The 27,030-nt window shown below is 39.3% G+C and overlaps 1 protein-coding gene across 1 annotated transcript in view; it reads left to right on the forward strand.

Moving 5' to 3' along the window:
• The window catches only part of CERS3 (ceramide synthase 3), an 89,216-nt gene that overhangs the window by 9,564 nt on the left and 52,622 nt on the right, over window positions 1-27,030 (forward strand). The window contains exons 2-8 of the mRNA XM_007990569.3: window positions 989-1,103; window positions 5,590-5,708; window positions 11,517-11,574; window positions 12,086-12,136; window positions 14,793-14,885; window positions 17,936-18,064; window positions 21,500-21,606. Coding sequence (XP_007988760.2) covers window positions 989-1,103; window positions 5,590-5,708; window positions 11,517-11,574; window positions 12,086-12,136; window positions 14,793-14,885; window positions 17,936-18,064; window positions 21,500-21,606 — 672 coding nt within the window. The remainder of the gene's footprint in view (window positions 1-988; window positions 1,104-5,589; window positions 5,709-11,516; window positions 11,575-12,085; window positions 12,137-14,792; window positions 14,886-17,935; window positions 18,065-21,499; window positions 21,607-27,030) is intronic.

The following is a 27,030-nucleotide window of genomic DNA, read 5'->3' on the forward strand; positions in this document are numbered from 1 at the left end:
GAGACCCTCATTTCTTAAAAAAAGAAATCAAGAACAGAAGGAAATCAAGAAATTAGCAAATACATGTAAACTAGATAACATGTTTCTAAATAACCAACCAGTCAGGGAAGAAATCACAAGGTAAATTAGCAAATACTTGAGATGAATGAAAAAGAAAATGCCATACTAACTTAATGGAACGCAGCAATAGCAGTGTTTGAAGGGAAACTTATAGCTGCAAACACCTATATTTAAAAAGAAGAAAGACCTCAAATCAATAATGTAAACTTCCACCTTAACAGACTAGAAAAAATAAAATCAATCTAAATTTAAAGCAAGTAGAAGATTGGAAATAATAAAGATTATAATGGAAAATCAACAAAAAGCCACTACACACCAGTAGAACTGCCAAGGCTGACAGTATCATGTGTTGGCAGGGATATGGGCTAACTGGAACTCTGACAAGTTATTGGTGGGAATGCAATATAGTACAACTACTTTGAAAAACAACTTGCTAGTTTTTTATAAAGTTAAATGTATACTTGCCATATCACCCATCAATCCTATTGTTAAGTATTTGCCCTAGAGTTCTGCCATTTTTTCTTATGTTAGAACTTGAAATCGGAAGGTAGTAATTTCTTTAAGATAATAACACCAAATAAAACATTTTCTAACAGAATTCCTATTTATTTCAATCCCTGGGAGTCTTTAAAATTCTAAGTAGAACAGCTTATTCTATTTCCTAAATATTATCTCTAAATATATTTGGATTAACATAAAATGAATTTTAGAATTGTGCAAATGTTGTTTTTTTTTTTTAATTATTGCTTGTATGTATGGCCTGAAACTTTTCTGTGTCGAGAGACAGATTTTGACTATAGGTAGCCCCAGTGCCAACATAAACGAATGATTGATTTCATTAGAAACCTAAAGTTATAGCTTTAATTTTCTGGTGTCATTGTGGATTTATTCTTAGATTTTGAACTTCTTTCTTTTCGTATTTTTGTAGATTTGTTGCTTCACCTCTAGCAAAATCGTTTGGCATTAAAGAGACAGTTCGAAAAGTTACACCAAATACTGTCTTAGAGAATTTTTTCAAACATTCCACAAGGCAACCAATGCAAGTAAGTACAAATTCTTTGCTTTTCAATTTAAAAATCTTCTTTCTTAATGGTTCAGTTATCTATAGCTTGTGTGTGCAAAAATCTATTCCAGTTGACCAGCAAATGATTTGGATTAATTTGGATTTATTATTTCTTTGTTCTGTTGACAGGTTTAGAACATCCCAAGTATGATACATATGCTAATATAAAATAACAAATGTTAACAGTTGAACTATTATATTTAACTATCGTGTTGAGCACTAATGATCAGTGCCATAATTTGGGCATAAAGGTCAAAATTTAATTTTTAATGGTAGAATATATACAAAGTATACAGATGATGAAAGAAAATTGCTTGGGCAGAGAAGCCCATATCTGACACTTTTGATGACTGTGGCATCATCAAAATACATTACACACATTATGAAAATCCTCATTGGGGTCGCTTTCACGAGTAGGACTGTTATTTTACTCAAAGCCTCAACATACTCAGAAATATGCTGTTCCCCTGACTACTCTCCAGAGAGAATTTCTGAGAAAGTCACAGTTCTCTTCACAATATAAAGTTTCCTTCATTTATGTTGTAGTACACTGCATACTTAAATACATGAAGAAAAAGAAAAAAGTTTTTAATAGTTAAAAAAAAGTCCAAGTAAGTCTCGTGTTCACTCCAGTTTTATTATATTTCCATAGTTAAAATGACAGATGAAACAAAACTTCTCCAAAAGTGATACAACCTCTATGATGAATACAAACAGCGATCCCCAGTAATTTAAAAAATCAAGTACATATACTAACACAGTTCTAGGATAAATAGATTTTTGAGGGTCCTGAACTTTATTTGCTGAATTAAGTTGCCTCTACTATGACAATTGCTCTAATTTGTTCTTGTGGTTTCTCTGCACATGAAAGCACTTTGAGGTTTGACCACCTCGCATGAGATATAGTGTCCAGAATTGCTCATAGGAAGTGAGAGTTGGCTCTAACTTGTTCTGCCCTCAGCTCCTGTATTTGACTGCTTTTGTAACCTAGGGATAGCCTGACAAGCCATCTTTATATATTTTTTATTCCCATGTGCTTTAAATGACTGACATCATTCATCTAAATCCCTTTGTTACTACTGGTGATAATAATACCTAAGCATCCCTTTATATGTTTCAAATGGGAAGTTATTTAGCTGTGTTAAAAAAAAAAATAGGGCTCTTTCTGGAACCCTTATTATCCTTCTTTGGGAACAACTAGCTTTAGTAATACTTTATATAAAATGGGAAGAACAGTAGTATAATACCAATTAGTTGCTATATTTGCTATTGCTAAGAGCTTCTAGTCAGCTTTTCAGGATATTTAAAATTATCTAGAAAATTTGGTCCTTACCAAGCTTCTCTGCTATGGAGAAAAAATGACCATATGACAAAGGAAAACTAAAGATAGCTGAAAAGGTTTATAGGGTGGTGGTCTTTCTCTTTCATGATTAAGATGAGGAAACTTAAGGCCCAGCCAAAGGGAATTGAGTGGTCATGAAGCTAATGAGTGGCTGAATCAAAAGCTAGAACCTGGCCCATACTTCCAGTCTAGTAACCTTTCCACCATGCTCCAGTGAGTTCTTTATCTGTAACTGGAATGTTAAAAATATATTTTAAAGGCTGGCTCTGTGTTTATAGTAATTATTCTAACTCAACTGACATTACAGTATGGTTTAATACAGACAGAATTTTGACATTTGCATCAAGTAAGAGGAAAAAAAAAGTGACCAGGTACAGTGACTCACGCCTATAATCCCAGCACTTTGGGAGGCCGAGGTGGGTGGGTCATGAGGTCAGGAGATCAAGATGCTGGCCAACATGGTGAAACCCTGTCTTTACTAAAAATACAAAAATTATCTGGGCGTGGCTGTGAGTACCTGTAATCCCAGCTACTTGGGAGGCTGAGGCAGAACGATAGCTTGAACCAGGGAGTCAGAGGTTGCAGTGAGCCAAGATCACGCCACCGCACTCCAGCTTACCATACCTTACTCATCTTACCATACCTCCCACATTAACCTGGCCAGTGTCATACTATATATATACAAACTATTAATAATATACATATGTATAACATACATATATACGTATGTATAATACACTATATATACATATTATACATATTATATATAGTATAGATTCTTCTGTACTCCAAAATAGAAAAAAAAAGCTTCACATCATAAACAGTTACTGTCTTCTATATATGTTTACTAATAATTCATTAGGCAATTATTTGTAGAAGTCATGGGATAATAAAATTAGATTGTTCTAAGATCTGAGAACATTCCAGAATAAAGACAAGGACTTTAGTTTGCTTTGCTCACTACTGAATCTCCCATGCATAGATGGTGCCTGGCACCAGTGCATAGAGACTCTTTAAATCCTTTCAAAGGAATGAATGACTAAAACACTTCAAATAGTAAAGCTAGGCCCAGAGCCCCTTCCATCTGAGCACATAGAGTATAGTGCAGCAGCATGCCCGAATATGTCCTGTTGTGCACCAACCAACAGAATTTGAATTGTATTCTCCATTTTGGGGGGTCTGTTCATGTTTGCAAATTATGTTAAAAGTAAAGAAATACTTTCGTAGTCCATGGTTTCCTTTCTGTGTTTGTTTATAAAAATCTCTAGCATTGGCACAGCACTTACTAGTTTCATTAGCGTATTCCAGTCCCTTGGTCCTCAAATCATCCCTCTGAGATGGGTAGCAAACATTCTCTTAATATCCCATTTTCCACGGCGGTCAAAGTGCGGTGCTTATGCCTACATAGCTAGGAGGTAGCAGAACTGGATCTTCTGTTTTCAGCTTCCTACCCTTCCTACCATATCCAATTGCTTTGACACTGCAGTGTTCTTTCCTTCCTGAGAGGGAACATATGAGATAATCTAGCAGAAGCTATCCGGCTGGTCACGACTTTTGGGTATTCAGCCGTCTGGCCCACAGGCAGGCTTTATTTGGCCCTCACGATATTCATCCATAATTGGTTTAAATTTACCTTGAGGGATTGGTTAACATTTTTTAAAACCTAGTGATTTCCCATCAAAATCCTGGGTCTGCACATTTTCTCTGGAAGTGTCAGCCAGATCTCGGTCATACCTGGCCTTTTGGAACATGATATGTGCTTTTCTGCCTGCTGTATCCATACAGCTCCCACTTCTTTCCTCAGCATTGAAGCTGAGGGTCAGTTTTATGCCATTTTATTTTTCACAAAATAGAATTAAGAGGAAATGTAAATGTTTATTTTATTTATTTATTTATTTTGAGATGGAGTCCTGCTCTGTCACCCAGGCTGGAGGACAGCGCCACGATCTCGGTTCACTACAGCCTCTGCCCCCAAGTTTCCAGCAATTCTCCTCCCTCAGCCTCCCAAGTAGCTGGGATTACAGGAGCCCACCATCACGCCCGGCTAAGTTTTGTATTTTTAGTAGAGATGGAGTTTCACCATATTGGCCAGGCGGGTTTCGAACTACTGACCTCAGGTGATCCGCCTGTCTCGGCCTCCCAAAATGCAGGGATTATAGGCATGAGCCACCATGCCAGGCCAGAAATATTTCTTATATTTACTCGGGAAATAAAAAATCAAGAGGGATGACATTTTTCATGAGCATATTTCTTTGTGGATGTGCAGAAGTTTACCATAGGTTTAAAGTACAAAACATTCCTATGTTAAAATCCCACTGTGAAACAGACCTGGTCCATTTGGTCATTTATGTTTCTTGTCTGGCTTGGGTAGATCTTTGAATTGTTAACCTTTGAGAGAATCTATCATTCATATTGTTTCCAATTTTAAATCATAGCCTACAACTTCTACTTCCCAAAAGAGAAGCAATCATCATCATCATCATCATCTTCATCATCATATATTGCAATTGTTATTTTTGTTCTTGAAATTATTTTGGATTATTTTGAAATAGGCTCTCTATATAATTAAATGTAAAAGTAGATGGCTAACACCTGTTTGAGTTTTTCCTGCATTATCTTTGGGAGCTGTCAGAAAGATCATGTGAAATAACAAAATGCACTAGCCTAAGTTCTTGTCCACACTTTGCTACTAATTTTAGGTTTTTGGACAAGTCATTAAACTTCTTGGGGTTTCAGTTCCTCATAGGAAAAATGAGGAGATTGGATTTTATTGGATTTGATTTAAACTATACTGCTCTACCTGGTGCCTAGGAAGTCCTAAGCACATTTTAGCTGAACAAGTGAGCTCACACATGCAACTTGAACGCATGGGTTGCTGCCAACTTATGGAGAATTGATCTTTCTTAGTAACTTAGAGAGCTAGGATAGTAACATTTTGTTTTTTGGGGGGTGTGTGTGTGTGATTCCATAAGCAAAAGAGGTAAATTCCCTGGCTCCAGGTCTCATGACAGAATTTTTCTCATCCCCAGGACTGAAGCTCTTGTAACTCAATCTCCCTGTCTCGTCTGCCTGCCAGTCTGACTCTGTTCTTTATCACTCATTTATTTGTTTCATCCCTTTTCAGACTGATATTTATGGACTGGCAAAGAAGTGTAACTTGACGGAGCGCCAGGTGGAAAGATGGTTTAGGAGTCGGCGGAATCAAGAGAGGCCTTCCAGGATGAAGAAATTCCAGGAAGCTTGGTAAGGAGGATGGACTGAGCTTTAGGAATGCTGCCGTCCTATCTGGAGCAGAGTGGTCCTTGCAGAGAGAATACTGCCAGGGCAGCAGAGGGAGGGTTCAGACCCATCTCTGTCACCCACCAATGTGGTGTTTTAGGCTCCTCACACATTTCCCTTCCCTGCTTCCTCCACTCCTTTATAAATCGAGTAAGCTCTGAATTCTATTTATCCAGCCCCCCCGAACCAGAATAGGTTCAGACAGACTCCCACACTATGAACTCTCTAAGATGAACAGGAGACGTTATGTACTCGGCCTGAAGCACAGAAAAAATCATAAAAATGTCTTAACTGGTGTTTCTCTTTTCTTAGGGTCAGGGTTGGCCCTAGGTCACCAGACGTTGTCACCTGGGTCCAACCATCATAATTGTAAGAGCAGAGAATGTCTGTGAGGATGTGTGTTCCCTCTCAGAACACTGAGAAGGCCTCTCTGTGTGGCGTGGCTCATGACCTCAGTCCTCCAGTGGGGTGCACAGCCCATCTTCTTGGTTTCTCAGGAGGCTTGGCAGGAGGATCAGGGTGGGCTGGGGCATCAAGTGGGGTCTTACCAGAGCTGGCTACTTGGAGTCCATTCTGAGGGCAGGGAGACTACACTGGATTTATTTTTAGTTTCATTTGAGTTCTGCTTTTCTTTTTTTTCCCCCTCCTATAGGATATCATAGTACTTTAGGTCACTCTCTTGTGGCAGAAACTGACACTTGTGCAAAAAATGGTGAACCAGGTCATTGCTCTCACTTTGTTTCCCCTTCTTTGTATCCAGACAAATGTGTATGAGTTGGGTTGTGTTCAATGCCACATTCTATGCACCAGCAGTGTTCCATCTTCCTGCGTGATTCTTAAGGCCCTCCCTCACATTGCTCAGTGACTTCCATGAGATATTTTTGTTTTAAAGGTGAAATGAATAAGGGAGCTGATGTAAGACTCCCAAATAAGCAGAGGCTGTAGAAGGCTAAACTTTAATAACTTCCTTTATTTATTTTTTTTCTTTTATCTTTTTTCTTTTTTTGAGACGGAGTCTTGCTGTGTCTCCCAGACTGGAGTGCAGTGGTGCGATCTTGGCTCACCACAACCTCCACCTCCTGGGTTCACGCCATTCTCCTGCCTCAGCCTCCCAAGTAGCTGGTACTGCAGGCGCCCACCACCATGCCTGGCTAATTTTTTGTATTTTTCGTAGAGACAGGGTTTCACCATGTTAGCCAGGATGGTCTCGATCTCCTGACCTCGTGATCCACCCGCCTCAGCCTCCCAAAGTGCTGGATTACAGGCGTGAGCCACCGCGCCCGGCCACCATATCATATAATCCAGTTGTGAAACTGGGTGATGTTTAAAGAGATAGACCCATTCTTCAGGATGTCTCCAAACACTTCTCACCATAGGCTTCCATTGCCTTTCTCATAGCAGCTTGTGGTGTATGACCTTATTTGTTTTCTAACCAGCATCTGTCTGGTTTTTAGGTCTTGAAAGTTTGGTAAATATAATATATAGTTGCTGCTGAGGTCAGCTTGGCAGAAGTATACCTTTCTAACCATCAGCACAAAACAGTACAAAATGGAGCTGATCTTACATTATATCATCCTTTTTCTTGCTCTCAATCATTCATTCTTGCTAACAGATGATTCTTAAATAAAGACCCCAAACAGGGACTAATTCTCCACCTCTGAGCTGAATCATATTTTAATAAAATTCTCTGGCATTTTTTTAAATACGTTATAGTGCCTTACAGGTTATAATTGTTTGATCCATCTGGGCGCGGTGGCTTATGCCTGTAATCCCAGCACTTTGGGAGGCCAAGGCAGGCGGATCACAAGGTCAGGAGATTGAGACCACGGTGAAACCCCATCTCTACTAAAAACACAAAAAATTAGCTGGGCATGTGGCAGGCGCCTGTAGTCCCAGCTACTCGGGAGGAGGCTGAGGCAGGAGAATGGCGTGAACCCGGGAGGCGGAGCTTGCGGTAAGCCAAGGTCACAGCACTGCACTCCAGCCTGGGCGACAGAGCGAGACTCCGTCTCAGAATAATACTACTAATAATAGTAATAATTGCTTGATCCTTCTGCCAATGATATGACATAGTCAGGGAAGGTGGGGCCACCCTGTTTCAATGAGAAACTGCACATCCATCTAGTTTAAGGGTCTCTTAGGTGTTTCAATGGCTGTTGCATTCAGATCTTCTGACTCCTATTCTGATACTATTTCTTGTTCTATCATACTGCCCCTGACACCTAATGCTTACCTCCCAGCAAGCAGAGGATCATTAAATTGAGTAATACGTGGGTATCTGGCCATGTCAGTAAGCCTACTAAAATTATTCCAGAGTTCAGGCTGGAGAAGGGAATTTTGAGTTACTCTTATCAATCAGTCAGGCAGTGCAGAGATAAAGGCTAGTATATTTTCTGTGCATAGCACTGTCCTAGATTTTGTGGCGTTCTAGATTTTAAGAGAGGAGTAACGTGTGAGTCATGGTTTCCGGCCTTAAACAGCGAATTAGAGAGGCCAGATTATCACACACAAAACCATAGCATCTATTGTCACGCCACCCCAGTGGCACATGGGAGTGTACACCAGCAGATACAACATGATGTTGAGATGTGTTGTGGGAATTTAGAGGTGATGGCATCAGCATGGCTGGAGAAGTTAAAGAAAGGCTTTCTAGAGAAGGGAAGACATAGGTTGGACCTTGAAGAATGGGTCAGATTGCCATAAGAAAAGAAAGCAGGGTTTGAGGCAGTATTTTCAAGTAAGGCAAAGACACAAAGCAGGAAATTATGCAATATATTCAGGACACAGTAAGTGGGCCCATGAATAAAATTTAAGCTTTATCTTATTCTTTAGCAATGTCACATGTTTATTCTAAGTTAAAAGTTTTTATGGACTAGATAAACAGACTAAACCTAGTGCCACGCTGTTTAATTGTACAGGGGCTCTGCTTTTTAAAAATCAGCTGTGGGATGTGCTACAGAAGTTATAGCATGAGGTACCTAAACTCAAAACTTTTGAAAATCTCCGGGCACTTATTCCTTAACACCAGCTCCTAAGATTACTTTCCAACAGGCAAAAATTCCTCTGTAACGTCCAGATGGATGAGCCCCCAGACACCATGAGTTCAGCGTATTGGTTCCTTGGTTACTTTCTTTCATGGTGACCCTTGTGCCCTATTCCACAGCATTCAGGATTTTAATACATAATGGGTCCTTTTTTAAAAAAAAAAAATCAAATTCCACATTAGCTGACCACTTTTTCATTTTAAAATACACATTTCCACCTAGCAATAAGAAGGACCTTCAAGTTCTTAGGTATCCAGGTAGGAGAACTCCTCAGTGTGGGTAAGAGGGCTCTCCCTGGCTGGGTGGATGCGCCCTCACCCTCATCTGTCCGTCCAGTCCACAGTCCACTCTATGCAGCGACCCCACCGCGGGCCTCCTGTCTGGCCCCAGTAGTGCCTCTCACCACTCTGCCCATTCCGCCCTGGTTGCACCATGCAGTCTCTCCTTTCACTGTCACCATCGTTGCCCAACCAATTTGTTTCTGAATAGTTTTTCAGTGGGTTTTCTCCCCTCCCATGTTTATGTTTATCTCATTCTTTCCTGGAAAAAAATAAAAGTTTTACTCTCTTAGGTTCATTTAAAACTAGTGAAATGACCTTGACAAAGGACATTATCATTCATCTTTTCAGTGAAGTGCAGCAATTCTCAAACTTTTTGGTGTCAGGACCCCTTGGTCTCTTAAAAACTCTTGAAAATCCCAAAGAACATTTGTGTGTCTTATACCTATTGATATTTACTGTATTCAAAGTTAAAACTGAGGTATTTATAAAACAGGAGACTACACAAGTGCATATTTCATCAGTGCAATTTCATTCAGAGCAGTACTGTGATCACATGTCACATGACCTCGCTTGTGAGAGAATGAGAAGAAGAAAAGCAAATACTGTATTAGTATTATTATGAAAATATTCTGACTTCAGGGTTCCCTGGCACACACTTTGAGAATCCCTGGTTTAGGGCTTCTCTGAGTAGGATATGTCCAGAAACATATGAGACTTGGCTGTATTCGTGGATCTGAGTATTACTCCCCAAACTCGGGCAAGTTTTGTGATCTCTCTTAGGTTCGATTTCCTTTAGGAAACTGACTGTTAGCAGCAGTCTGTAGGAAGGGGCTAATTATAGCATCGGCTTCATGCTCTTTTAAAAAAAAAATGTGATAGCACATGTGTGCTTAGCCCCATGGCTGACGGAGTTGAGAAATCAATAAATGCTTGGGAAATAAACACAAGGAGAGCACCCACACTTTTGGCCTCATTTGTGGGTTGGCTGGCCTTATCGTCTCCTATATTTTGTAGATTTTGTTTGGACAAGATAATCCAAGGAGCCAAGGAAATGTTCTCAGCAAATAAAATGAGTGCGGTAAAGTCTCAACTTTCATTTTGTAAAATGTCTTTTGGATATTTCTATGGTTCAACTTTTTGAGTATTGAACCCTACTTTTTTCTCCTATCAAAACAAGCCATGAAGAAAGACTGTCGTCTAGCTTCGGGGAAATGATAAGGTTTGGGAAACACTCCTCGGTGCAGAGTCCAAAGACCTGCACTTCAAGTTGCAGCTTTCCTCCTTGTTAGCTACATGAGCTGGGGAGATGGCCTTGTTTTTCTGAGTCTGATTTTACATTTACAAAATGGGTATATATCTATGTTCCTATGTCCTACCTATCTTACAGGTGTGTCAAGGAAAGCACTGTAAGACCTTACACAAAGATAAGAAAATATATTATTTTAATATTATTATTTCTCCAGCAATCATTAGATAAAATAGACATAATTTTTAAAAACTTTTTATTTGGAACATTGCAAGCATATATTAAGGTAGAAAGACTGCATTATAAATTAAGTGTGTTATTACTCATCACCAGCTTTAGTTGATCAACTCAAGGCCAATCCTATGTCCTCTCTATCCCCACTACCCCTCTCCCCCACCGCAGATAGGTGTGGAAGCAAATATCAGACACTGTTACTTCATTTGTAAGTATTTTAGCATGTATCTCGAAAAGATAAGAACTCTTTATTTTCAGCATAATTGCAATATCAGTATCCTATGATTTTTTTATTTAATAAAAGATTTTTACTTAATAATAGCAAATATTCAGTGTTTAGATTTTCCTGATTGTCTCATAATTTTCTTTATAGTTTCTTGATTTGAATCAGGATCTCAATAAGATCCATTCTTTACAATTGTTTGATGTGTCTTTCCAGTCTCTTAGTCTACAGGTCTTTCTCCATACATGAGGAAAATCTTTTCTTTCAAAACCCTGCTTTTAGGAGAAAAGAGTAAAGTCTGGCCACATAAAAACTTTTAACTGGGAATTAAATGGTGATAAGAGAAATAATTAGACTAACTAGGTTCCTTCTTGATAATGCTAATATAAATCCACTGTTTGTTGTGTGCCTGGAACGGGGCTAGCCATTATAATAAGAATAATGGCTACCATTTATTGTTGCTTACTTTATGCTAGACCTGTTACCACAGATTTTCAGTTCTTTTCACATTTTGAGGTAGTATTGTCATTTTCATTTTACAGATAAGGAAGTCAGGCTTTCTGAGGTTAAATGATTTACCTAAGGTTGTAGCCATCTAATAAGTAGGGCAGAGCCAGGATAGAAACTTTGATTTGTCTGACTCCAGAATGTGTGTTCTTTGTAAACTCTGCCATACCTCATCATTTTCTCCTCAAATCTCAGTTACCTTTACAAGGGAGTAAAGATTTTTCTTTCTTTTGGCAGCTGGAGATTTGCATTTTACTTAGTGATCACTGTTGCTGGAGTTGCATTTCTTTATGATGTAAGTTATCTTTTTATATTTTTGATTGGAATTTGTCTTTAATTTTTGAAATTCTTGTCTGTGAATTCCTTTACGGTATAGTACTTTCAATAAGATAACCAGTTTTAGCAATTACTCTCAAGATTCAAGATTTGTCTCAAATATTGCTACAGATATCTCAAGTTTTTTTTATTGCTACAGAAGCAATAACATAATTGGTTTAGAAATAATTTGGTTCATACAGTTACTTGTTTGAAACAATTTCCTCTATGAGACAGCACTATTTACTTATCTTAGATTCACTAGTAGTGAATTTCACAGAGGTGTTATATAGGAATATGTAAGAAATACCCTACAGAGGGAGAAATGCATGCAATAGAAGCAAAAGAATATGGCAAAGGGCGATTTCCTGTGCGTCTTTGCCTGCTATAAATGACATAAGGAAGAGCTTAGGTTTTCTGCCAAAATTGGCCTTTGACACTGACAAGTTTATTTCTCATCTGTTGGTTCTTCTTTTTTCTTCTTCTTTCAGAAACCTTGGCTGTATGACCTATGGGAGGTTTGGAATGGCTATCCCAAACAGGTAAGTCCCTTCTAACGTATTCCTCCCCTTAATTAAACACCGAGGTCCCTCAAATTATCTCCTTAGTTAGGTCTTGGTCCCCTGCTACTCTTTGTTCACTACTATGTCATCCCTGGCACTTTTTCTACTTGAGCTTCCTCATCCTTATTGACCCTCATTTGTCTCATTCCTTTAGTTTGTTTACAGTTAATGTAATTACATATTTGGGTTTAAATCTAGTGTCTTACTATTTATTTTTTACTTGTACCATCTGATGCATTTTTTTTTTTGTATTCCCTTCTTGCTTTTCTATGGGACAGTCAAGTAGTTAAAAAAATACTATTCTTTTTCATCCCTTATATTGACTTTTCAGTTACACATGCTTTCGTTCTTCTAGTAATTATCTCAGACATTACTGTATATGTCCTTGACTTATTACAGTCTGATGCAAATCGGTGTTCTTACCTCTTTCCACTTACTGAAAGGTAATTAGAATACACCATATACCCTCCTCCTTCAAATATTTAAAACCTTACAAGTCATTGCTATTATTGTTTTGTAAATCTGTCAAGTTACCCTTTTTGTGCTATTCCTTGCTTCCTGTATTTCCATGTTTCCATCTGGGATTATTATCCTCCTGGCTGAAGGAGTACCTTTGCTATTTTTTTTTTATGGTGGGTATGCCAGATTTTGTTTGTCAGAAAAATGTTATATTGCCTTTGATTTTTAAAAGGATATTTTTGCTGGGTATAGAATTCTGGATTAGCAGTTATTTTCCTTCACTTTTAATGATCTTATTTCATTGTCTTCTAGATCTCATCAGTTCTATAAGAATTCAGCTGTCACTTTTAGTTTTGCTTCTCTGAACATAATATCTTTTTTCTCTTTTTGGTCAATTTTAAAATTTTGTCTTGTCTTTCAGTTTTATTGTGATATACATAAATGTGCTTGTCTTTGAAATTATCCTGCCTAATGTCTGTAGAACATGTTGAATCTGTGACTCGATGTCTTCAGTCAGTTTTGGAAAATTCTTAGCCATTGCTTCTGTTCCATTCTCTCTCCAGACTCCTCTGAAATTCCAGTTATAAATGTGCTAATATGCTAGACCTTTATACTAGGTCCCAAATGTCTCTTTTGCTTTAAAAAATATTCTCCGTTCTCTTGCCTCTCTGTGCTTCAGTCTGTTGAGAGACAATTCTACACAAGTCTCTTGCATGCCCTGTGAATTCAAGCACTGACTGCTTTTTGTTTTAGATGATCTTTTCTTTTTTTTTTTTTTTTTTTTTTTTTTTTTTGAGACGGAGTCTCGCTCTGTAGCCCAGGCTGGACTGCAGTGGCCGGATCTCAGCTCACTGCAAGCTCCGCCTCCCGGGTTTACGCCATTCTCCTGCCTCAGCCTCCGGAGTAGCTGGGACTACAGGCGCCCGCCACCTCGCCCGGCTAGTTTTTTGTATTTTTAGTAGAGACGGGGTTTCACCGTGTTAGCCAGGATGGTCTCGATCTCCTGACCTCGTGATCCGCCCGTCTCGGCCTCCCAAAGTGCTGGGATTACAGGCTTGAGCCACCGCGCCCGGCCTAGATGATCTTTTCAAGGAAGTTTGTATAGCAAACAGCCATCTTCTGTCTCCAACTTATTCATATCTTCTCAGGTGTATCAGTTATCTGTTGGTACATAACAAACCATCCCCAAAACTTAATGCCTTCAAACAACAACCATTTATTTTCTCTTGATTTGGTTGTCAATTTAGGCTAGGCTCAGCTAGGCAGTGTTTCTACTCCATGTGGTTTCAACTGAGTTCATTCATGCATTTTCAGACAATTGGGAGGCTGGCTAGGGAATGGCTCGAGTCTATGGTGACGTCATCCATAGCGTTGGCAGTCAGCACCTTGATTCTCTTCTTTGTGGCCCCTTCAGCAGGATGGCTCAGCTTTCTTATGTGGTGTTTATAAAGTCTCCGCATGCGTCACATTTGCTTATGTCTCCTTGGCCACAGACCGGGATCAAGTCCATAGTCAGTGTTGGAGGAGACTGCACAAGGGCTTAGATATCAGAAGGCAGCATTCACTGGGCACACCAAGTCATATAATGTCTCCACTTAGCTAAAATAAACACCACCACTCCCATTATAAAATTGTTAAGAAAATTCTAGCTATCAAAAGTATATTATTTTATTCAGAAGATGTTTTTAGAGTTCTTAAACAACTATGCATATTTTATTACTGTCCCATTTTAGAATGGGCTAATTCTAACCACCAGCCTATCACCAGAAAAGAGATTAAGACATCAGATTTTGAGTAATATTCAAGAAACATTAATCAAAGTAAATTATGGGACCGGCAGAAAAGATTTCCCATTGTTCCTAAGATTTTTAATTTTTTAAAAAATTTAAACTTAACTCTGTATAAACTGAAGGCACTTACACCTGTGGCAGTTGTATTTAATTTTGTAAACAAAACATTCAACTTGGTTTTGGAATACTCATCTACCCTTTTAGAAATAAAATGCCTTGAAATATTATCTTTAATTCCTTTGTTGAAATATAAATTGAAATATAAATCTATGTTATTTTATGGAATCTGGTGGGATATAAATAGGTATAAAAGTAGGTGTTAGTGCATCAAAATGAGTTGCTTCTATGATGGCATTTAAAGTAATGAATACTCTTCTTTTTCTCAGCCCCTGCTGCTATCCCAGTACTGGTACTACATTTTAGAAATGAGTTTTTATTGGTCTCTGTTATTTAGACTTGGCTTTGATGTCAAGAGAAAGGTAAGTGTCTTATTTACAAAGCTTCTTTATCAGTTTCTTCAAAAATTCCCATCTCCCTGCCCCAAATTCTAATCTTTAAGTTGTATTTTTCTGTGTATTTGGGTCCAGTTCATTGCTTTTGTGTGCTTTATAGTGCATAGACTATTGCTAATTATACTCATGCTTTGGTGCCTTGGTAAACATTTGTTGTGAAACATTATAAAAAACTTTAACTTTGAAGCTCCACCTCTGTTCAATAAGAAAAAATATCTCCTTTATGCATCTGTTTCTTTTGGTTTGGGAATTTAATGTCCATCAGTGCAAAGAAGAAATATGTTACTAGTATTAATTCTGCAACCACATCTTTTAGTTGATTGCAAAACCACCTTATATACAACTTTTTGATGTTTTCAAAGACATTGAAAATATTTTCCCCTTAATTCATCAAATATATTTATGAGGAAACCTTGCTTCAGGCATTATTAGCTTTGCTTTATTTGCAGGGACACTCAGTGACAGGCATGCTAAATGCCACTTCCGAGGTCACAAAGTGAGGTATTTTAGGAGTGGTTTGGTTGTTACAGATTCCTAATTACTAATCCAGCAAACCATGTTAAATCCTGAATGCACTTATAAGATTTTGTCATATTGTAAGCAATTCAGATCAAATGATAAATTCTCTTGGCATATACCTCATAAACTACACCGTAATTAAAAGGCTGGTTTGTAGCAGAATTTGTATGATAAGTACAATGACATTAAATATTGGATAAACCAGTTCAGCTTGATTAAATGTTTGTGTTGAGTGATGGTGGACATTATAAGGGACACACTGCAGTCAACCAGATGTCTTAAGACATGAGAAATCTAAGTATAAGAACGTACTGTGAAAATATCTGATAGAAATAATCTCCATTTCCATATAACTCAGTAATAGCTGTAGATTAACTATACTAACTTTAGGCTAGGAATACATCAAAATTTAATTGATTGAGTCATTTTCTCAAGGGATAGAATTGAAAATAATCATTTTTTAGAAAGTCTTTATATACAGGTAGGTTGATCACGTTATTTCACCCACCTTTGATTTTGCTGTAGTTGACTTCCCTTTTATTATTTACATGTGCATTGAACACCTTCTTAAAAATTAAATATAAATATATGTTATGTGTCTTATAAAGATGTATCTTCAGAAACATAAAGCTATTGGGAGGTAGCTAAAGCACAGGCCCTGGAGTCAGGTCTCCTGGGTTTGAATTCCTGGCTTCACCACGCACCAACATCTGAGTTAGTTGGTTAAACTCTCTAAACTTGATTTCCTCATCTATAAAATGGAGCTAAAAATAGTTCCTATCTCCTCTGGTTACTGTAGGAATTAAACAGTTTAATCTGTATAAAATACTTCCTGAGGCTGGGTGCAGAGGCTCACGCCTGTGATCCCAGCACTTTGGGAGGCTGAGGTAGGTGGATCATGAAGTCAAGAGATTGAGACCATCCTGGCCAACATGGTGAAATCCTATCTCTTCTGAAAATACAAAAATTAGCTGGGTGTGGTGGCACATGCCTGTAGTCCTAGCTACTCAGGAGGCTGAGGCAGGAGAATTGCTTGAACCTGAGAGGTGGAGGTTGCAGTGAGCCAAGATCGCACCACTGTACTCCAGTCTGGTGACAGAACGAGACTTCATCTCAAAAAAAAATTAATAAAAATTAAAAAAAAAGACACTTGCTGCTATACAGCAAGTGCTCAATAAATTCAGCTATATTGGTATTGTATTTACTTTGGCTAAGAGGAAGCTGAAATCTTTAAGTTTTTTAAACATCTTTATTGAGATATCCACATATAACACAATTAAGCCATTTAAAGTATACATTCAGTGGTTTTAAAAATATATTCAGAGTTGTGCAATCATCATCACAGTCAATTTTAGAACACTTACATCATCCCAAGAAGAAACCCTATACCATTTAGCAGTCACTCCCCATTTCTCTCAACCTCCCCAGCTCCTAGCAACCACAAATCTCCTTTGTCTCTATAGACGTGCCTCTTCTGGATATTTTATATAAATGGAATTATATAATACCTTGTCTTTTGTGTTTGCCTTGTTTCACTTAGTGTAATGTTTTCCAGGTTCATCTATGTTATGGCACATATCAGTACCTCGTTACTTTTTATTGCTAAGTAGTAGTCCATTGTACAGATGGATGCATTTTATTTATCCTCTTATCAGTTGATGGACATTTGGGTTGTTTCCTCCATTTGGCTATTATGAGTAATGCTGTGGATATTCATACACAAGTTTTTGCATGAACATATGTTTTCATTCCACCTAAGACTGGAATTGCTGGGCCATATGGTAATTCCATGTCTAATCTTTTGAGAAACTGTCAGTCTGTTTAACAAAGCAGCTACACCATTTTGCATTCCTACCAGCACTGTATTAGAGTTCCAGTTTCTCCACATCCTTGCCAACACTTGTTATTGTTCATCTTTTTTATTATAGCCATCCTAGTGGGTGTGAAGTATATCTCATTGTGGTTTTGGTTTGTATTCTCCTGATGACTAATGACTGAGCATGCTTTCACGTGTGAATTGACCATTTGTATATTCTCTTTGCAGAAAACCTTAGTGGCAGTAGCTTTCCTGAAGCTAGATTGTCTTATTTCATATGCACTGACTTATTTAATGGTCGTGTAGATTTATTATATCAATCTTTTTTTCTTTTTGGGGAATAGGCAGGGGATAAACAATAACTAGGTGTACACAGGAATATGCTTGTGTGTATATGCATTTATTGTGTGTTGGGGGGCAGTGTGTGTATATACATATATCCAGTGTGGGATGGTATCTCAAAGTTAACTGACTTCCATCAACAAGAATAATACTTGTCTTAGCTCTCTCACAAGGATTATGTTTAAGAATAAAATAAAAGCATTTTATAAATTTCAAAGCGTGCAGATGTAAGTTATTGATCTCATTATTATTATTATTATTATTATTATTATTATTCTCTTCCAGTGATTGGGAAATAAATGCATTTGCTTAATGGTTTCCATTTTCCCTCACCTTGTAGGATTTTCTAGCTCATATCATCCACCACCTGGCTGCTATTAGTCTGATGAGCTTCTCTTGGTGTGCTAATTATATTCGCAGTGGGACCCTTGTGATGATTGTACATGATGTGGCTGACATTTGGCTGGAGGTAAGTGTTTGCCATTAAAAACCTAATGACAATACCACATCCTGGGTTTCTGTAACTGCTCACAGAAGTAATTGTGAGCGATTTAGCAGGGCTCTCTGTCCGGAAAACACCGGACAGATAGAGACCCTATCTCTAGATTCCCAGATCCTCCAAGATTACAGAAATGAAACCTCTTAGTTTTAACTTTCAATCCTTCTCCATGGTACTAGAGAGATGTTAATGTGTGTGATTCCACTCCTGAAAGTTGCATGCACATGCTCACTCAGGGAGTAAGATGGGATATTTGAAGAAGGAATGAACTCTAATCTTCTAAAAGGAAAACTTGGATTTATGACATTGAGGATTCCCAGATTTGGGTGGCACCATCTATTCACTTAGGGCAATGCTTGAATACCCATTGAATGTTCACGCTGCCCTCCCCTCCCCTCCCCCAGCCCAATCCCTTGCTTTAAGGAGTGTAAGATGATTTTTTTTTAAGGCCCGCATTTTCTAAGGGAGGAAGAGGGCTTAGGATGTTTTCTGAAGGAGCCAACATTAAAACAAGAGCCTTCCTAATCTCACCCCACACAAAATAGAAGAAACGAAGTCACATTGGGATTGTTTTCTGGACCTGTTTCTGTTCTGTTTTGATTCCTGTTGACCCCAGTCAGTGATGGAATGGTCCCCTTCTCTGCCAGATCTCCTGCTGTATTTAGAGCAACAGTTCCCAGAAATGCTGAGTTATTTATTTCAATGTACTCATTTATAATGAATCCATGGGAAATGATGCTAACCATTTCACATTTGGGGTTACTTCTTGAAGGGCTAACAATTGAATATAGGTTGATATGGAAGAAATTAAATTTAGTAGAATCTTATTCTTCTAGGTTGGGGTTTAGCAAACTTCTTGGCAAAGGGCCAGATAGTAAATTTAGTTTTGTGGGCCGCATATGATCTCTGTTACATATTCTTCTTTGTTTTTTGCTTTTTTAATACCTTTTTAAAAATGTGAAAACCATTCTTAAGAGCTGATCGGCTTTAGCCCATGGGCTGGATGTAATTTACCACACCCTGTTGTAGAAGTCACCAGAAGTCATTTGCAGCCATTTCAAAGCAACTGGCCACTGTTAAAATATCCCCTGTGTACAGAATTTTTTTCTACCCTGTATGTAATCATAATTAGACATGTAAATCCCATTCTAAAGGTCAAGATTATTATATGTGCTTTAGGGCAACAAATGGGTTAGCAGGAGAAGGACTATACTATTTTTTCTCCATGGTGCTTTCTGGATGCAGCCCTTGCTGATGTAATTACCTCTTTCTCTGATCGTATCTCGGTAATCCTGACAGAAAATTAAGACCACATTGGCCCTGACTTAAGAATTTTTTACTACTCTATTGCTTCTAAACCCTCATATTCAATTGCCTTTGGTGTGTGTCCAGTGTAAAAACAGCTTCATTGTGTTATTAAAGGGAGACGTTCACCCTGGGAATAAACATGGGGTTGCCCTGCCACCCTCACCACCCTTTCATTGATGTGACATGATTCCCTAAGTGACTTGGACAAATCACTTATTGTTTTGTTTTCTAGCCCCAGCTGTAACATGAGAAATCTTATCTCTTCCTTGGGGTATGTGATGAAGTTTAGCTCATTATTATCTGAAAACGTTCTGAGGTCCTTAGGTTAAAAAAAAAAAAGAAAAAGAGAAAGAAAAATGAACTGTCCAATCTTAGAGGTTCTCTCATGGGCAAACTTTAAGAATAGCTTCATGTTGCTAATGATTGCGAATCATTCTCGATTCATTCACAAGTCATGATCTGACATGAGGTTCAATGAGCAAGGCTGGTACCTCTCATCAGCTGGTGGTAGACAAAATATTAAGTGGTGGCAGGGGCCTATTTGTGATGTTCTCCCAGGGTGCACAGCCCACGGCTTACTCAAATAGTGTGTTTTAGGGTTTGTTTTCTCTATCAAGTTCTAACTGAACCCAGACATGGCAGAACTTTTGCCCCTGGCTTCTTTGAGATGGTGCCTATTCATCTTTCATATTTCTCAAGACACTGGGGTCATTTCTGAACTCTTTCTTTTGGAGGAAAAACAGCCTTCACATCTACCATTCTCACTTGTAAGTGACCTTTTTTGCCTCCTTCATGCGTCTTCCTGATCCTCTACATTTCTACATGGTCAAGTTTGGATCCAGGACCTAATATCCTGATTGATACTTAGCAAGCAAAGGGGCTGCTGTCTATCATTTCATCATTACACAATCCAGAATATGTTCTGTGTGTGTTTTGCCCAAAAGCGTGCTACTTTGCCCTCACAAATGGACTCACAGGGATCCTTTCCCATGCCTGTGCACATCCCTCGCTTCCCATCCAGTTAGCCTCTGACCCTTCCACCAGCTTCCCACTCTGTTACAGGCACTCTGAATTTGGACCTTTCTCCCCACACCCGTCTCCCACCCACCAGGCACACCAGCCTCTCTGTCAGCAACTGAAGCTGTTCCCTGGGGCCCTCTGCCAACCCCACAGTCAGGGCATATTCTCACCCCTTGGTAGTTTGGCAAAATATGAAAGATGCCATGTGAACCCTTCCTGGAATGTAAATGTGTTACCTCTCTTGCTCTGGAAGGACCTTGAGCCTCTGGGGTGAAGTTGGTTCTGAAACTGCCCAAGTCTAAGCCACGTTCCCTAGAAGAATGATCTGTGCCCCAGCAACTCCTCCCACCTCCTGCTTCTGGACTCCCACTCCCTATTCCCACCAGAAACTTCCATCTTCAGCCTTGGACACTGCTGGATAATGCACTAGAGAGCGCTTATCAATAAACTGTCTTCTACCACACTCACCAACCCTTTCTGCAGCTCTTTCTATTCAACACAGATAATATGAGCAGTATAGACTAGCATGAAAGAATTAGGAAAGATCAAATGCTCGAAACTTTATTTCAATGAGTTCAGGGCCCTGAGAGCTGCCTCCCAACTTTGCCTCTTCCCTCATCTGCCTTGAAGTAGCCTCCTTGATTGCAGCATTCCCAGCCCAGCCCCGGATTTCCCACCTGTCCCAGCCTTTCTTCAGTCCAGCTCTCCTCCCAGTTACATGGAGATACTAAATAAATGCCCATATGAAGTGCATGCTAAAATTGATTATGCCAACTTAAAGTGTTTTTGAAAGACACGAGTAGTATTACAGGTATTTTAATATATTTTTTAGAAAATTATATTATGGAAAATGTCAAACATATGACAAGATAAAGGGAATCATATAATGGACCCATCAGCTTTACCAGTTATCAATATGACCAGTCTTGTTTAATCTATTGCCCCACCTATACCCCCTACTTTCCACCCAGATTGTTTTGAAACAAATCGAAGACCTCATATCGTTTCATTTATAAATTTAACTTTAAAAATGTATGCTACTGTCACTTTATCTGCAGTTTCTTTCTTTGTTCACAGTCTGCTAAGATGTTTTCTTATGCTGGATGGACACAGACCTGTAACACCCTGTTTTTCATCTTCTCTGCCATATTTTTCATCAGTCGTCTCATTATTTTTCCTTTCTGGTGAGTAGACTGGTGATGTGCCCTGCCTTTGGTCAGTGTGCAGAGGTGGCCTCAGCACATGATTACCATCAGGGCATTGCCATTTCCATACACGGGTCTCCAGTTATTTGTGTCAAGCACAATTGGAGAAAAGAATGTGATGGAGTCATTTTTATAAATAATTAAAACAACACTCTACAGTGTGGAAAAGGCTTATTGTAATGGGAGATGGAAAATGTGTGACCCGATGGGCAAGCAGCAGCTCTTACTCTGTCTTGTTTCGTGAATGTAGAGCTTTCTTTGTGATTAGCAGCTTTTCCAGTCACTCAGTGAAAAGTCACTGCCCAATTACCAGTTCTCTAAAAGAGAGGCATGTTCTGTGTTACAATAATTACAGCCATTACTTGAATGCCAGACACTGGATTAGGTCCTTTCCATATCTTGGCTCTAGTCTACACAATAACTCATAAGAATGGGTATTATCACTTCCACTTCCCAGATAAGGAAAACTGATACTTGTTTATTTCGTTCTCCATGACCACTGATTCTAATAATGGTTTGAGTATCCTTTCGATATGATTGGCTCTCGATCAGTCTGTTGATTTTGTTTAGCCACAGACTGGCAATGAAAAGCATATATTGCATCTCCCGTGACAATCATTTCCTTGGGAAACATAATGTTCCATGTGTTGATTGACAGAAACCAGAATAACATGCAGGAAAGACTTAGACAGCTTGGAAGGAACAGCTTTTAACCGACCATGATTTGGGGCTAGTCTGGGAACTTGGGATCCTCCAAACAGAAGACTTAGTGCTATTGAAGAGCCTAGATCCAGGGGAAATGGATGGAGACTCAAGTTCCAGGCCTCATTCTTAAGTATATAGACAGCACTCTTGGCTAGCACCCAGGGAAATCCAGCCAGAGAGGTCAATGCCATCCCCTGGAAGCCAGCTGCATTCTTTAGACCCATGTGTATTAGGCATTTTCTGGAGAAAAGCAACGGAGTGTAGTGGTTAAGTTGCTACATGCAAGAGTCCATCCTGGATTTAAATCCTGACTCCACACTTACGACCTTTGTGATCTTGAACAGGTTAGACTACCTCTCCGTGCCTCAGTTTTCTCATATGTAAAATGGAAATAAGGGTCGGCATGAGGCTTACCTAGTTTATATAGTTTAGAACAATGTCTGGTGCTCAGTAAAGAATCAGTAAATGCTACCTGCTATAATTAAACTTATTAATGAATATCTCAGAATTTGAAGTTAAACTGGAATCAAATCTAAGATAAATGTCTCAGATATTTTCCTTGGTTGATAAATCATTACCATCACTTTTACTTTGACTGAGCAAGTGTGTTTGTGAAATTTTAGTAATGGCTGGGCATGGTGGTGCATGCCTATAGTCCCAGCTACTCAGGAGCCTGATGTGGGGGAGATCACTTAAGCCCAGGAGTTTGAGATCAGCCTGGGGGAACCCTGTCTGTAAATATATATATATATTTAGAAATATATATGTATATATATATGGAGAGAGAGAGAGAGAGTATGATAGCAATTATTGATAGAATAATATTGACTTGCAGATGACAGTTGGGTATAACTTTTCAGTGTGACTTTCATGACACTATCAATTCAACATTTGCCCCTCAGTTCTTCTCCTTGTGTCCCAAAGGCACTACATGTTCCACTTGCCTGTTGCTGTATAACAAAGCATCTGAAAGTCTAGTGGTTTAAGATAGCAGTGGGCAAATTTTTTCTTTAAAAGGCCAGAGAATAGATATTTTAGGCTTTGAGGGCCACATATGATCTTTTTTGCATGTTTTTCTTCATTTTGTTTTGTTTTATAATCCTTTAAAAATGTACCAAGCCATAGTTACTTAGCTCATGGGCTATACGATAACATACACCCAGGTTGTAGGCCAGATTTTACCCATAGGCCATAGTTTGCAGACCTCTGTCTTAAGGCAACAACTTATAGATTATTATTATTTCTCATGGTTCTAGGAGTTGATTGGCCTTGGTTAGATGATTTTCACTTAGGGTCTCTTGTGTGGTAACAGGTATATGGTGGCTGAGCAGTCACATAGTGTCTAGAGTCCTCAACACATGGTTGAAGTCATATATAGAAAATCAGGCTAGGTGTGGTGTCTCACACCTGTATCCCAGTACTTTGGGAGGCCGAGGCGGGTGGATCACCTGAGGTGGGTGGATAACCTGAGGTCAGGAGTTCGAGAACAGCCTGTCCAACATGGTGAAACCCCGTCTCTACTAAAAATACAAAAAAATTAGCTCAGTGTGGTGCGCACATGCCTATAATCCCAGCCACTCGGGAGCCTGAGGCAGGACAATTGCTTGAACCTGGGAGATGGAGGTTGCAGTGAGATGAGATTGTGCCACTGCACTCCAGCCTGGGCAACAGAGCAAGACTCTGTCTCAAAAAAAAAAAAAAAAAAAAGAGAAAGAAGGAAGGAATGAAGGAAGGAAGGAAGGAAGGAAGGAAGGAAGGAAGGAAGGAAGGAAGGAAGGAAGGAAAGAGAAGAGAAGAGAAGAGAAAAGAGAAGAGAAGAGAAGAAAAGAAAAGAAAAGAAAAGAAAAGAAAGAGAAAGATCACCTGACTGAAGCTGCTTGTGCTTGTTGGCTGAGACTTCAGCTGGCGCTGTCAGTTGGAACACCCACAGCCCCTCTACTCCTTGGCCTCCTCATCACATGGCACCTGCATTTCAAGGGTGAGCATTTCAAGAGAGTGCTAGAGAGATGCTGCATCCTTTTTCATAAACAAACTCAGTAGTCACATCATGTCATTTCCAACCTTGTATTTCTCATTGGAACCAGGTCATTAAATCTGACTCATATTCAAGGGAAGGAAAACTAGACTACATTTCTTGATGGGAGCAGTTTCGAAGAATTTGCAGATGTATTTTAAAAGCACATACCATAGAAGCTCTTGGTCCAGCGAACCCTCTGAGAAGCTTCTGCAACATTGCTGCCATGGTTGGCTTTTGATTTAACAATGGAGAACGTTCACCTCACACTATCCCATGATATCTCAAAATAAACAAGCAAGCTTACCCATAAACAATTGAGCAACACAGTGGTGCTCAGTGATTGTCGGGGTAGTGCGCTATTTTCCCACACACTGTTGTTTTTAAAAACCCTAGATTTAAAAACTCATTCTCATGCCAGCATTTCTGGTTTTCAAGGAAAATTAAGTTACATGTATTTGGCATTTTCTTGATCTTTATACTGAATTCACTTGCCCATTGGAGAGGGCAGCCAGTACTCCTATTTGCTGTCTTCAAAGAGGTGGGTTGCAAATAAACCAATATGAACAGACTTGACTGTAAAACAAAACGAAACAGGCCAGGCATGGTAGCTCAAGCCTGTAATCCCAGCACTTTGGGAGGCAAAGGCAGGAGGATCACCTGAGGTCAGGAGTTCAAGACCAGCCTGGTCAACATGGTGAAACCCCATCTCTACTAAAAATACAAAAATTAGCCGGGTGTGGTGGCAGGTGCCAGTAATCCCAGCTACTCGGGAGGCTGAGACAGGAGAATCACTTGAACCTGGGAGGTGGAGGTTGCAGTGAGCCGAGATTGTGCTATTGTGTTCCAGCCTGGGTGACAAGAGTGAAACTCCATCTCAAAAAAAAAAGAAAAAGAAAAAAAGGTAACAAACAAAACAACGACAAAAACTGTTTCCTGGTAAAAATATTTCTGTATGGACGTTGACTGATTCTCATCGTTTGGAAAGTTGAGAAAAACCTCACCAAGCCGTTGGAAGTTTGGCAGATCGATTTTCAGTGGTCTCTGAAGGAAGCATGTCAATCAGAGAGGGAGCTTCTTTCAGGTACAGTGTACTGCTCTAGTTTAAATGGTCTTCCCACCAGCATGAACTTGCCACCAGCACAATCATCTTCATGGAGTCAAAGGGGAAAATTTAGTTCCTTGTCGTTAGCTTGGCTCCTTCCCTCTGTCTAAAACTTGTAACTCTGTAGATTCATTTTTCGAGGATGCTTTATTCTATCCTAATGTATTGGGATTTTACTATGGACCAAGCAATGTGCAGATCATGGTTATCACTGGAGGGCGGCTTAGCTAACCTGTTTCACCATGCAGACATTTTAGAGGCACTCTGGGAGGCAGTTTGCAATCTAGTTGCTCTGTTCTTCTTTCCAGCTGCTTTTGTTGCACATCCTGTGGTGATATACACGGTAGGGCGGGGCAAAAGCTAACTGGGGTTGTGCTCATCTGAGATTTGTCTAGAAGCCTTGAGAAGAAGATCTGGACTGTGTACATTTCCCTTGGCCCTTTCTTTGCCTTTTCTCTGATTTTCCCCAGCCTCAAGCACATTTGCATATTCTCCTGGTGAGTCTCCCTTTCATGTCCAGCCACTGTGCGCTTCTATTTCTGAGGATCTTATCCCATTCTCAGTGAGCATCTGCAAGAGTTATGTTGGTTTTCTAAGCATTGTTTCATTAACATTAGGCAGAAATTCAAAAGCACACTGGTCGGATAGTTTTAATTTAATTGTCTGGTAACTCCATTTGTTTGCATTTCCGTTCAAAATCATTTAAATCGCAGGCGTATGTTTTTCACACTGTATTCCCAACTATTGTTTTTAAAAATTATTTCTCTAGTTTGGAATTATTGGATGTATCTATCTTCTTGAACATTATCCAAATACCCACAGAGAGTTATTAGGCTAGAAAGACCTTTCTAAGGCCAGGCAAACCTCTTCCTCTGACTACTAACAGTTTTCCTCCACAAATAACAAGAGCAGATCGTGGTTCCACCCAGGTAGGTCTGCCTGAAGGGAAGGCGTGCATGCTCTGCTTTGCTGGTTTTGCAGCCTGCAAGGTCAGTGTCTGTCACAGCTGAATGTGCAGGGGGCAGGGGGGCTTGTTGCTTCATTTCTTGAACTCATCACAGCTGGGTGTTTTAAACAGTACAAGGGGAGTGAGACACAGCTTGTGCCTTTCAGGAGTGCCTCATGCCAGTACAGAGATCTGTGTGGCTACCCCTGATTCACATGTTTGAAGACTATTCACATTGACCTGTGTTTCTCAGATGTCTCAAAAAGAAAAACACAAAACATTTTCAACTGCGAATAATACTCAAATACTTAGCTCCCTTACTTGCAAGGATGCGTATGCTTGTAAGGTTTCTCCCTCACCACTGGTTCATTGGACTTCAGATTTCAGCGTTTGATGATCCAGCTATTAGAAGTGTAGAAAAATGGTACCCTGGGAAGTCCACATGTGAAAGGGAATATTATCGACAATGAGACCATGTAAATACTTGGAATGGTTAAGAGAGAAAGGACAGTTTTAAAAAATAGAGAAAGACAAAGCTGAAAGCACCCAACAGTGCTCTTAGCTAATGTTCATCAGTGGGGACCCAGAATGAGGGAATGATGGACCCTTCTTTTCCTCTGAAGGCCTGAAACC

This window comes from Chlorocebus sabaeus, chromosome 29, assembly GCF_047675955.1.
Source record: "Chlorocebus sabaeus isolate Y175 chromosome 29, mChlSab1.0.hap1, whole genome shotgun sequence".
Lineage (NCBI taxonomy): Eukaryota > Metazoa > Chordata > Mammalia > Primates > Cercopithecidae > Chlorocebus > Chlorocebus sabaeus.